General features: G+C 35.5%; 1 protein-coding gene across 2 annotated transcripts in view; it reads right to left on the bottom strand.

The window, feature by feature from the left end:
• LOC149800052 (uncharacterized) overlaps positions 1–14,313 on the bottom strand; it is a 40,623-nt gene extending 26,310 nt beyond the window's left edge. The window contains exons 1-2 of one of the 2 annotated variants that reach the window (XM_089959608.1): positions 14,203–14,313; positions 13,656–13,778 (exon numbers count right to left, since the gene is read on the bottom strand). In XM_089959608.1, the coding sequence (XP_089815734.1) occupies positions 13,656–13,778; positions 14,203–14,263 (184 nt within the window). In that variant the 5' untranslated portion in view covers positions 14,264–14,313. Of the gene's footprint in view, positions 1–12,980; positions 13,158–13,655; positions 13,779–14,202 lie in introns of those variants that run through there. The other variant, XM_089959609.1, reaches the window with a different exon arrangement.
• Between the last annotated feature and the right edge of the window lie 234 nt (positions 14,314–14,547).

Genomic DNA, 14,547 nt, shown 5'->3' with positions numbered 1-14,547 from the left:
TGTAACTATTTGTATTTCAGCAGCAACAACTATTGCAGGTGTGCTTAATATCATCACAAAAAAAATATGTACTTGTACGAACGAAAAATTATCCGATTACAAAATAAAATTACATACAGCGACGGTAGCATACTCGAAATTATCCTCGTTGTTATCAGCGAGTCTCAGTGATGGAATTATATCTGATTTCGAATTTTCAATGATAACCAAAATATACGACGAAGGTATTAAAGATACAAGTATCAATAATGACAGAATTACTCCAGCAGATCGTGACCAACACAACTCCGCCAAAGATAACGATGATCTCGGTAAGTTCAATTAATCCTGAATTTAGTGTTAATTTTCCTACTGCAATTCCAGTAAAAGAAATAGCACTAGCACAATTACGAGTATATTACAGCTGGCCAAATATCAGATCAAAATCATTTAATGGTACACCAGCAAATAATTCGCTCGTATTTGCTAACAACAACAAACCCGATGGAACACCTGACTGGGTTGTTGTTGGAATACCAACTGGCAGTTACGAGATTGAAGAGATCAGTGAGGAATTTGCGCGTAGAATAAAATCAATAACGGGAAAAGAATCAAAAATATCAATTAATGTTCATGAACCCACCCTGTCCTCGACGATTGAAATAAACTCGCCTGATTATGCCGTTGATATTTATCAATCCACGATAAGATCCGTGCTAGGATGGCCTGAAATATCACCACCGATAACACCGATACCACCAGAGCCGAAAAAGTCTGATTATGTCACGGATAGGCAATCATATCATGAAATTAATCCATCATACGGGGAAAAACTACGTATTTTAAAAGGTAAATCAATGCTTAGCAGAGTTTTAATTCACAGTTTTGATGAGTTATGGGCTTTTAACAATTCCGGGGAAAAAGCAAATAGTTTTGTTATTTATCGGAGTGAGATTATTAAATATTTTCAGGAAATCAATCAAGAATGTAAAAAACAACTAGATCAACTGAATCAATATTTTAACGAACATATTTTTGACATATCAGCGTCATCACGTGAAAAAATCATCACGCGTGTGGAAATATTAAATCAGCTTATATCAGATATGGAATATATTAATAACCGAATAGTTCAAGCAATGCTTAGTTTAGGATTTTCTGAAGGAACTTTTGCAAAAATATGGTTAGATAAATATAAATTAACAGAAGCCGATGTACCAAATTTTAAATTTCCCGGGTATAGTGTAACCGAGTTAAGAAAATCTGTCAGTGATGTCATTGATGAGTTTTTTCCTAAAATACTCGATGCATGGAGAAAATTAATTCCACCAGCAGCTGTTCTTAGACATGATAATGATCCACACGGCGGCGGAAGACACATATCTCCGGGAATCGTTAATATAACACCGACGGTCGCGGTCAATCTGGTTTGTGACGTAATCGATGGCAGCTATCAAATAGATCTCGGAAGATCAAATCAGGCTCAACAAGGATACATCCTGTACACGTTCACACCACAAGTTCCCCCTGGAAGTTTAATCGTGCAAGAACCAACTAATCCCGTGTATTTGCGGTGTCACAATAATATGTTAACACGAATCAATTTTAAACTCACAGACCACCTTAATCGCTTAATTGACATACGTGAAGAAGAGCTTGTAATAAATCTGTATGTAAAGTCGTAAGACTTTTGTCGTAAGACTTTTATCGTAGATCTTTATGTAATGGAGGATTTACCAACTCACCCATCAGAGTTATAAATAAATAATAATTCAGAAATAAAATAATAATTCAGAAATAAATAATTTGTAAAATTAAGAAATTTGTACAATTTTATGTTTTTGATGGGGTAAATGGTACTCAAATTAAGAAATTTGTACAATTTTGTAAATTTGATGGGGTAAATGGTAGTCAAATTAAGAAATTTGTACAATTTTATGCTTTTGATGGGGTAAATGGTAGTCAAAATTAAGAAATTTGTACAATTTTGTTAAATTTCAGTAAAAATAAATAAATTAATTCAGAAATAAATAAATAATAATTCAGAAATAAAATAATAATTCAGAAATAAATAATTTGTAAAATTAAGAAATTTGTACAATGTTATGATTTTGATGGGGTAAATGGTAGTCAAAATTAAGAAATTTGTACAATTTTATGTTTTTGATGGGGTAAATGGTAGTCAAATTAAGAAATTTGTACAATTTTATGTTTTTGATGGGGTAAATGGTAGTCAAAATTAAGAAATTTGTACAATTTTGTTAAATTTCAGTAAAAAAAAAACAAATTAATTCAGTAAATAAATAAATTAATTCAGAAATAAATAATAAATCTGAGTACCAAGTAGCCCATCAAAATTGCAAATTGCATGAATCTAAGTACCAACTAACCCATCAAATTCAGAAATAATATTTCTGATCAAAGATCTCAGTCATCTTCATCGGAATTACTACTCTGGATCGTTTCACCAGTAACGAAGTTACTCTCTAACATAATTTTTCTTAATAGTCTTATGCGAGTACTAATCGTTTTCTTTGCCTCATACTCGTGGGATAATAACGATTTAATTCTTTCTACGGCGGCAGAGAGGGGAACGAACTCCTTCACATGATCATCTTCTACGGTAGCTAGCGACTGAAACATTGCCGCCTGAATCCGTTTCATGAGCCTGTATTCAGATGATAGTGTGTGTGTCCCCTGGGTTTTACGTTCTTGTAAAATCTCAAAGTCAGAAACTATTTTTTCAGGATTTAGTTCATCAGATATATTAATTCCATCTTTTTTCAATTTTTTAATAGCAACAATTACATCATTGATATTTTCATGGTTCATTATATAATATATAAATCTTTAAAATAAAAAAAAATATCCCAGAACCCCTATCGAGTGTATTAGCGAGTTCGTCGGGATGTTTCAGGGACAGCACAACATATACAATGAAATGGTTATATACAATGAAATGGATATATACAATGAAATGGTTATATACAATGAAATGGTTATATACAATGAAATGGTTATATACAATGAAATGGTTATATACAATGAATGGAGAGCCCCTATCGAGTGTATTAGCGAGCTCAGATTATGCATTGGACGGCACAAACATATAACTAACTAAGGAAATGGATATATACAATGAAATGGTTATATACAATGAATGAAGAGCCCCTATCGAGTGTATTAGCGAGCTCAGATTATGCATTGGACGGCACAAACATATAACTAACTAAGGACAGTACAAACATACACGCTCAGCAAAAACCCACCCACAATAATTAATCCAGTGGGTGATACGAAAATATGTATCAACCACAAGTCAATATTGTGGGTGAATTTTGCTGAGCGGGGGGGGGGGGGGGTTTGCGGTTCCCCCCCACTATTATAAAAATCGCAATTATGCGTACACCACCGACAAATTGTCAGCCATGGGGGTTTGATCCTGGACCGCGAGCGTCACAGTCCAATACCATACTGATTGAGCTATCAAACCTTGTTACGAACATATGTTTTGGAAGTTAATATATAGTTAGCTATATAGCTAAGGAACCAATATTTACACTAAACAGCGGTTTCTGAATAATAACAGTTTCTGTATTTATAACAGCGGTTTCTGAATAACAACAGTTTCTGTATTTATAACAGCATTTTTCCTAAGCAGACTGCGAATCAATAATAACAGTGGCACGAACACACCTGCAGATCGATTACAATGACAACGGTTTCTGTTCTACACACAGCTTCCTGCGGATCAATAACATTGTCATGATCTCTCGTAATGTTGTATGATGGGAAATATTTAAAAACCATAAATAATACTTCTACGAGTAATTAATTACGATGTAATTAGTTAAACTGACTAATTACGATCATAAAAAACCAAAAATCTACGAAGAAAACTATATATTACAAAGTAATCTCCCTTTTATATAATCAAAAATTCAGTAGTGTATGGAGGACCTACTGTGACATAAATTAAAAAAATTAATTCAATGTGGTGATGATAGTTAATAATGTGGTGATGATAATTATTGATACTGAAAGATGATTTTCTGCTTATATTTTTTCGATAAAGCTGTTTTATATATATTTTCTGCCACTCTTTGTACTGATTGCGAGTGAATATCAAAATATTTTGCAGCTGAATGCATTGAACGAAATATTATTTCTTCACCAGTTTCTATGTTTGTGGAAATTACCGCCCTCTTTCCGATTGTCTTACATCTTCCTGTATTACCACGTGTATTATTCTCGCTGTATGTGACAACACGAAGGTTGGATAAATTATTGTTTTGAGGATTTCCATCAATATGATCAATAACAAGACCGTCATTGATCATCCCATTATGACATTCATACGTAAATCTATGACACAGATAATGTTTCTTTCCAATTGTAAATCTAAGATAACCAAAATTATTAATATAACCAACTTGTCTCTTCAACTTGCAGTGTCTGATGATACCATTAATATTTGATTCATAGTTTGTTATGACAGGATGTGGGACAAATATATTTTGCTCCATTATAATAATATTATACGTTTAAATCATTGTTTGTCTGAAATCTTGATATATAATCCCTCACGGATTTTATAGCGTTTTCACCGCTATTATTTTTTTTGTCATAATATCTTTTAAGTTCTCTGAACCGTTTTCCGCCGCACTTTCCACATAATTCTGTTTTCCTCGCACTCCAATACCACACCGTAGACATGGTATTGGTCCTAGACTTCCTCGTCGTATGTTTTGTGAGTGCATCCAACAAAATTCCTTTCTACAGGATTTGTTGCATCGATTTACTGAGCCGATCATCAACCATCTGCATTGAGACATTGTATATATATATATAATTTTCTTTATTTAAATATTTGTTTTAATTATATGAACGAGTTTGAGAGATTATCCCAAACTAGGCATGTTAAATATAAATTCAACCTTGACAGATTATCTTCTGACTTGCCAGTACGAGATTTGGTTGATCCGAAAAATAAAAGTCTGATCTCGAAAATTCACGACGCCAAGAAAGAATTTTACACGGATGGTGCATCTCATACATGGTCAACGTTCAAGATCATACGCCTTGACAAAGTCAGTGTCGACAAAGTCACGGACGCCACAATGAACGACAAGCGAGCGGCAACTATCATTAACTACATCGCTGAATACGAGGGCAATCAAAAATATTTCTTCAGAGTAAAATTTATTGTATTAACAGAAACAGGTAGTTGGATTATCCGTGAGAAATATGATCCTGTCCTTGGCAATAATAAAACTATCATATTAAGTAAAAATTCCAGACCGGGTCTACTGACGGGTATTGACAAACCGTATTATGAGCGAGCATATCCTGTAACAGCGGTTATTTATGGAATCTATGAGATAAATAAAAAACCCAACGTTGATAAACTAGCGCCGATGAAAATTTCAAGGTTAAATTGTGTAGCCGAACGAGTAATAGAACACTTTACAAACGTGATTCGTGGAAATGGATTAACTGATTTAAGGCGTGAAAAAATAAACTCGTGGGCTGATTCAGTTAAGGATACCGGTGCTACAATAAAAGATGTTGCTGAGTTAGGAAAAATATTAAAATTTCCAATAACTGTGGCGACAATAACGGGAGAAGTACTGTACCAGTCGAAATATAAATCGAAGGGAGCTCCAATAAATATTATCGATCATAACGCGCACGCATGGACTAACGCAGTAACAATATTTCCACGTGATCGAACTGTTAGATTTTACCCCACAGATATGGGGGGAGGTATGTTTGATTTTATTAAAGAAATAAGTAAAACCGATCCTGTATCGGTATGGTTATTTAAAAGTAATGAGGAGGGTGAATTTGATCAGTTTGTCAAACCGAACGGTGAAATATATCGCACAGAATCCCTCCATGACGAGATGAAAAATCTCGCGACGTTTTTCAAGTACAAGCACGCGGAAAATACTGACAAATTACTAACTAATTGTTTTACCGTTCCATCTGTTGCGGCTCATTTCGCCAGAAAACGAAATTCATGGAAACCAACACGATTTGATTTACTCGAGGACGTACGCGCAAGTTGCGTCGAATATGGACATGGCGGATTATGGAATACCAAATACAATTACAATGATGTTATTTCGGTTGATATGGTTGCATGTTATCCAGGAAGTTTTCTGGGATACGGAGATTGTTCTGTGTACTTTGAAAGATTTGGTCACCCAACAAACGAGATGACGCGAGTGGCAATTAATGGACCATTACCTGATTTTGATCTGACTGGATTCGCCTGTATTGAATCATTCGAGTTTAACGAAAATCTTCACAAGATTTGTTATGTTTGGTTTGGTAGACATTTTTGTGAAAAACGTTGGGCACCTATAGTTTTGTTGCGATATATGCTAGATTGTATGATACTGACATCGTTGGTGGTCAGTGAGGCAATTATATCATATCATGCACAGACCAAAGTTTGGTTGCCCATGTCAGATTCTGAAGTTATTAGCGAGTTTAAGGATGTTTCCGAAGATGATATTCCTAATAAACTCAAAACCGCAAAAGATCTCGGTAGAAAAATTATAGGTAAATTTACTCAAGGTGGTGCATATGATTATAAAAGACATCACGCACGATTAATTCTAGATGATGCCGAGTACGATTTTATAATCGCTGACACAACGGCGAAAAATATATTTGTAAATCGAGAAAATGTTTATTTATCCGACGGAACAAAATTAGGTACGATCGTTAGTTACATAAATGACGTCTCCCCGCAATATACTCATCTAAGATCTTCCATGTTGGCTTATGTTTCTATAAATTTCTTATCGATGATTAATAGATTTCCTGAGACCGCAGTCAGAGTCGCAACAGATTCGTTTTATATTTCAAGTAAATATTTAGAACCTGTTATGAAATTTACAAGTAATGATGAACGATGGGGTTCGTGGAGAATAAAAAAGGAACTATTACACAATTATACAGAATCAGCAGATGTTCCAATGAGAGATTTTTATCGTGAGGGTAATAAAATATCAGAAATGTCGAAAGCACCATCGTTGAGTGATCCAATAACCAGATATAAGACAGTATATCTCAATGGACCTGGTGGATGCGGCAAAACAACTCGAACGATTAATGTTTTTAGAAATTCAGATATAATCGTGCTGACACCCACACATAGACTCGCACGTGAGATGAAACAGCGGCAAGTACAATCGTGTACGTATCATAGTTTCTTTCGGTGGCGCGGAGATACATGGACTCCTGAACGGATGGGAGAAAAATATATACCTAAAATAATTATTTGGGATGAGATATGCACGGTGTCATTGGATACATTAAAAATGTTTCTTGATTGGTTGTTGACAAAAAATACCGCCATAATAATGTGTGGCGATCATGGTCAACCGCCGCCCTTTGTTGGACCATCTCCACATGATTGGTTAAAAAATTTCGTTGATTATTACGAAGAAATAGATGATGATCATAGAGCTCTTGATGCAAATTTGAAGGAATTTAAAAAATTAATCAGATTACAATCAAACAAAATTCAGTGTGAAATAATACGTGGAGTGATCTCAGAGACATCAATGAGTGATTTTTTGAAATTATGGAGACCCACCGATTTGATCGTAGCAAGTAGAAAAATAATCAGAGACGCTTTACAACAGCAGTTATTTCAACTACATAAAGAAAAATATTCAGAATTACCCGTACCGTTGTGTTATAGACCATCAGATACACAAAAACTGAATATTAATGTTGATATTCCAGGACCCTTGACAGAGTCAAGGAAACAGAATCTCGTATTAAATGATATTGTCGCCGTTGTTATCAGTGTGGTCGAAGATGCAATACACGCTGACAAATCTCCATGGGTGTTGGGATACGCTATGACAATCCACTCGTCTCAGGGATTAACTATTTCTGATACACGAGTCTGGATTGTAGACGATCGCATCGAGTGGTCAAATTTAGTTTATTTGGCGGTATCGAGGGTCAGAAATATATCTCAATTACGTAGAATCATAATTCCTGAAATCGTTGATAAATTTAACATCATCGATGATGATATAATAAGAAAAAAATTAATCGGATACAAACAATCTGATAAAAAAAATAAACGTGACTTTGATCTTGATGTTGAATTTATTATTGAGTTAAAACAGCAGCAGAATAATCATTGCACCAGTTGTAATTGTATAATGTTATGGCGGTATTCGAGTAATGATTCAAGACAATTTACCGTAGATAGAAAAGATAATAGTCGCGGTCATACACGAGAAAATACCATGTTAACCTGTCTTGAGTGTAATCGACGTAGAGGCGCTGGCGCCCTTAGCGCTAGTGCTAGTTAAGTGATCGAAATCACTGAAGTGATCGCGGTGGTAGTTGTGTATCCGCGGTAATTATTTGTAGTTGTTCACGTGTAAATCCACGTTGAGGAGCGGCCGAATCTAATCTGTAGATTGCAGGTCTGGAAACGCCTACGTTTCTCCCGGTGGATCTTGTCACGGTAGATATTTTGTGTGTGGTAACACTCCAAATAGGATCAGTTGCTCTCGCTTTACCACCTTCAAGTTCACCAGGCTCATATAAATATCTGACTGTGACATCACCTAATATTTTTTGTTTTCCAACATATTTTCGTTGTGTTGGTATATTTTTTTTTGTGACCGCGCTAATGGGTTTCATGTTGGTTGTTCGTGTGATCTCATTATTTAATGCAGCTATCACGCCTGGTAATCTTGCAACCCATTCGCGAGATCTTTTATCCTGAATAAATTCCCTCGCGTATTGATATCCAAATAACCGCTCAGCAAGTGTTCGATTAAATCGCTCAACAATTGCTTGATCACGGTGAATTGCAGTATGACCTCGTCGTATTTTGGTATTATGTTGTTTCATCAGCGATGATACTGGACCAAGAAATTCCTTACCAGGATCAACCTGTAGTAGCTGTGGCCATCGCAGACCACCTCGTGGTCCACCACCTCGTTGATAAATTCGTTCAAACGCATCGGCTACTTCAGATGATGTTTTCGCTGATAGCGGCTCTGCTTCTTTATATCTACTTGCAACATCAACTACGGTTAACGCGTATTTGTACGTTTTTCCACGCACAGTATCATGCGGTAAAAACAGAATATCAGCTTGATGAACTTCATTAGGAACACTGACATCGAAATACGCGTACTGAATTTGTTTAGGACGTGGTAGATAAATTTGCCATATTGCCTGCCTGGACAACCACGCTTTAGCAGTAGAATGTTTAACCGCCACTGCATCAGCGAGTTTACCAATTGCTGCTTTGCCTCTCCAGTATCCTCTCGGTGAATAATAAATTGATTCCATTATTAATTACCAGCCCCAATCGCTAATTTACCTTTCATCGCGGATCTTACTAACCAATTAGCTAATGATTCTCTAATATTTTTATTTTTTATAGAATTTAATGAATGAATTAATTTTACATCTGCAATATGCCTATCTTGTAGATTTTGACTTTTATAAGCTACATCATGAGCATGACAAACTCGATCAATAGCGTTTACTGGTTCCTCGCCTGGTTTTGGTTGATCTTGATCATCGAGCCTGATATCGAGTCGAGTACCAGGACCGCAATAATTATATCCTGGTAGATGTTTTTCTCCTGGATATTTAGCCCATGGAGTACCTGGAAACTTTGACATCAAATTAGCAATATCACCACCGCGCCTATTAGGTAAAAACGAAAATTTCTTTCTACCGCATATAGAACATTTTCCACCGTACGCTATTTTTTTATTTTTTGTTATAACTGTAGCTAAATCAGTGGTTGGAGTTTTAACTCTACAGCGTAAACAATATAAATTCATGTTATAATATATATGGATATAATTGATTTCTCAGCAACTCGGCAGCGAGAACCTGTTAAGCATCATCCTGCGCTACCGAACTCCATCAGAATGATTATCATAGGACCATCTGGATCGGGTAAGACGCAATTATTACTTAATCTGATAATGAGATGGTTGAAATGGGATAAATTATATTTAGTAGCACCATCCGTTGATGATCAACGATGTTATGATGTACTTAAAAGATTTCAATGAAAATGCACGATTACTGGATGAAGATAATGATGTTATAGAGTTTATAACCGATATTGATGAAGCACCATCCGTAGATTCCATAGACGGATTTATTAATAATTTAGTTGTATACGACGATGTGATGCTAGATAAACAATCAAATCCAGCCAGAATATTTTCCCGAGGGAGACATAAAAATACAGACGTGATCTATGTTACTCAACGATATACACAAATTCCGAAGGTGATCAGAGACAACTGCAACATTTTAGTTGTGTTTAATGGCGTAGACACACACACGTTGCGAAATATTCATCAAACTTGGTGTGGTGGTGACATGGATATAATTAAATTCAAAAATTTCTTCTCACGAGCGCAAGCTACCCCACATGGATTTATAACAATAAATTTACATGATCCAAGAACAAGATATCGTGTGGGTCTTGATAAAATATTTGGGTAACAGGGGAGCAGCAGAGAGGGGTGATGATAAAATTAAATTGAATTAAATAGATATCATTAATATAATGAACAACTGTGCGTGGTTACATCAAGGAACCACTAACAATTGTAATAAAAAATGCCGTGGAGAATATTGCAAGAAACATAATTATCTTATAAAGAAACATCCTCATGCTGGTCCACGAAGTTGTGTTGGATGTAACAACGGCGTTAGAGGATTATATCAGATTTGTAAAAATTGCGGTGGAGATCGATACAGAAGTTTGATGATATATTATAAACACAGAAAGAACATAAATCCAAAAATAGAAAAACCACCGTCAGAACTTGAATATTACTTGAAACATAGAACAAATAAAGATGAAACAGATGAAGATGAAACAGATGAGGAAAAACGACAACGAGAACGCGTTGAAAAATATTCATCAAACTTGGTATGGTGGTAAATTAATAGCAGCAAAGAGGGTGACTACCAACGTTGGTCGTCAAAAAATAAACAAGAAATAAATAAACACGTAGAGTACTTTATTTTTTCAGATACTATTTCAAACTGAGGTTTTATTAGTATAATCGTCCTTTACAGAAATAAAACATCTCAAGGAAAAGTTCATTTGTAAAATCTTGACCTTCTACGAGATGATTTTATTTGTTTGTTTTATTTGTTTTGTCGGAATTCTATGGTCTGTTCACCCTCTCTGCTGCTGTCTGTGTTCTCTGTCTCTTTTTCCTTTTCTTCTACTTCCATGTCCGTGTAATCATTTTCTTCGTCCTCGTCCTCGCTTTCACTTCCTTTGTCCTTGTCTATGACACTTTCGTGTCCTGTCCTTTTGTCTCAGTTTGAGGTTTATCCGCCCTCCTTTTCTGACAATTGTTTTCATCCTTTCGGTTTGTATGATTTGTGATTCTTTGTCCACCGGCAGTATATTATGACTGCCCTGGAAGGAGATGGATAGAGATTGTGCCATTTTCCTTTTTTTAAATCTTATTGGTCATCGATGTTGACATCAGTGGCTTCAGTCCAATGAGGTACACCGGCCCTGTTTCTATTAAGGGGGACTCACCCTACAGGGAGCTCTCCTCCTCTGTCAGCACATTAAATCTGTTTTAAGCAGTATGTGCTCTACCTTGCCAGGGGCTAGTAATCTACCCGTTCTTTTCTGGCTTAAATATTTGTCCCACTCTTGACTTTTCTGAGCGTTATCATCACCCATCACGGCTGTAACGTCATTGTTGGGGAATCATGTGTTGTATGTTATTTCTCATGGCTCTTTCTCTGTTTCCTCTGCATTATTTGTCATTAGAGAACTTCCTCTTTCTTTAGGGTTTTCTACCACTTCTCTGTGAGTACAGATGTATCCTGGGGTATAATTTCTTTTCTTACTCGTTCAATAAGTATTTCTATTTGTAATTCATCATTCTCATCTACGTTTAGGTTCATTTGATTATTTGAGGCCTTCCTCGGTTATGTTTGTACTGTCGGCTGGTTTGTACAGTCTCTAGGACTGTGTCCTGCTTGTCTACATTATGGGCAAGTCCTGTCTAATGCACATCCCCAAGACCAGGTTTTCAGCAAGAATCCTATTACGTAAAAGTACGTCGGTATTCTTTTTACCTCTTCTCTGAGGACCGCCATTATTCTTAAACCTGATTTTACTCTCTAAACCCCCCCCCCTCCCCATAATGTTGCCATTTTGCTCTTTTTTACCTTAGTTTTCAGTTTTGTCTCGACTTGGTCCACTATTTCTTTACTCTCTATCTCGAGAGGGAGACGGAGAAGAAAACATACGTCACCGTTGCCTCTACTTCTCTTATTAGTGTAGTCCTGTCCACCTGTGCCCTCATTCCATTTACTTTTATATTTTGTGCCTCTAGGATTGGAGTCTCAAGGTCTTTGCGATACAAGATGGACTTGTTTATCCCCGCGTTTTGTAATCCATCAATGGCGTCTTTATTGATCCCCTGTGTTTTGAATGCCATTAGTATTTCCGATTGCCGATGACAATTCTGGGCATCACCAAAATGCAATATTTGACACCCTGGGGTGGGTGGGAAGGAACGCTAAATGCCTCTGACTTTCCCCACTCCCCTCTAGCTTTGTTTGAAAGTACGTATTCAAATTTGCACCGGGCGGTTGTACACGTTTGTAACCTCACACTTGAATCATATCAGTATTCATTCTGGTATGAGTTTAGCTCACTGTAGTTCGAAAATGAATTTGACTAAGTGGGTCTCACACCAATGTATATTTTTGTATTTTCCTATACTTTTTACCCTTTGTAAACCAATAATTAGTGTTGACTACAGTCCACAATTTCTCACAAGTTCTTGTACATAAGAATAATAAAAAACAATGAATTAAAAATAATGAAAATGTAAGTGAAAATGACAAAAATTGAAAAGTGAAAAAAGTTAAAGAAGAAGAAAGAAAAAATTGATAAGTAGAAAAGCGTGTAAGTTTATGTGACTTCCACTTACAAAGCCTTTCCTCCTGTGGACTTACGCGCAGTTTGTTTAGTTCTTGCCATAACAGACCATACTTCTCCACCCAAAAATCTTCCTCAGAAGCCTTTGTTCCAGTCTCGTCCGAAGTTCTTAGTACTCCCTTTCCCCCGTTTTAACGAGCGCGTAATTTAGGCACTCGGATCGCAATCTAGTCTCCAACTTCCCTATGACCTGCTCTCGTCAATATCCAGACGTGCAGTGATTCTTTCACAATGAAAATAACAGAATAATGTCTGGCTGCGTGATAAAAACCGCCCAAATTATATTATCTACATTCTGATTGGATGTGGTGGTCTGTTTGACAACGGTCTGGGGTGGTATCACTGAGGTGTTACAATGTCGGGTTTCCGGCCTCTAAGTCTAAGTCGACCGGTGACATCACTGCTAATTGCAAACAAACCGAGAATCTCGCTCAGTGGAAAAGGTCTCCAAACGAAGTAACCTCATATTTGACCGTAACGCAATGGCTAATTCACAGACAGATAGTTTCTTTGTTTCAGAATGGGTCTAAAGTCATAATATTATAAAACACGTATTGACGTTACCCAAAGTACTTTGAATTACGAATTCTCTCAGAAGACATTTATAAACATGAGCAGGAATTATTAATAAATTTTCTCACATAACGTGACATTTAGGTTCACTCACCTGAAATATTTTTATAGTATGAGGCCTCTATAGGCAAAAATGGCACGTCTGAGGTTTGGACTCCAGAATCCCATTCCAACTTTATGGTGAGGCCGTGTTCTTCATGACTTCTAAATAAGCTTCCTAATAATAATAATAATAATAATAATAATAATAAAAATAATAATTGTTTTTCAATAATAATAACAATAATATAACAACTGTATTTCAATAATAATAATAATAATAATAATAATAATAATTGTTTTTCTTTAATAATAATAATAATAATAATAATAATAATAATAATAATAATAATAATATAACAACGGTATTTCAATGATGATAATAACAATATAAATAATAATAATAATAATAATAATAATAATAATAATAATAATAAAATGGTTGTATGACAATTCGGAAGTGAAAGAGTACTATTTTAGCAAAATGACCAAACCGGGTTTCATTATGAATGAGTTGCACTGCATAAATATTTTGCTGATTTATACTGATACAAGATTTTAAAAGTTATAATTTCTATATTCTACCATATTAAGGTTCTTACCTCCATTAACTGAAGAAAACGTAAGATAGGAGATAAACGTTACTAATTTTAACATCTCCATCTTGGACAGGTAACAGCGTGTGGAGACTTACAAGGGAGCGGTGTTTAAAGCCCGTTGCTTATCTTGTGAAATCGATACACACAAAGCAAAAGGTTGAGCATACAATTATCCGCTGTAAGAACTTTTAAAGTTGTACTGTTTCAAGCACTAATATTATGACTGTATATACATTTTAGAGATGGAGCTGTATAATTTTAAGTCTCCGTCAGCTATTTTTTTTTTTTTTTTTTTTACATTCCAATCTACTATACATGTAAGGAAATAATTTTGGAACAAGCATGAAA

Source organism: Sinohyriopsis cumingii, chromosome 5 (genome assembly GCF_028554795.1).
Source record: "Sinohyriopsis cumingii isolate HCF-2022 chromosome 5, ASM2855479v2, whole genome shotgun sequence".
In the NCBI taxonomy this organism is placed as follows: Eukaryota; Metazoa; Mollusca; class Bivalvia; order Unionida; family Unionidae; genus Sinohyriopsis; species Sinohyriopsis cumingii.
Note: the sequence above shows the minus strand (reverse complement) of the source record. Positions and strands in the feature narration are given on the sequence as shown.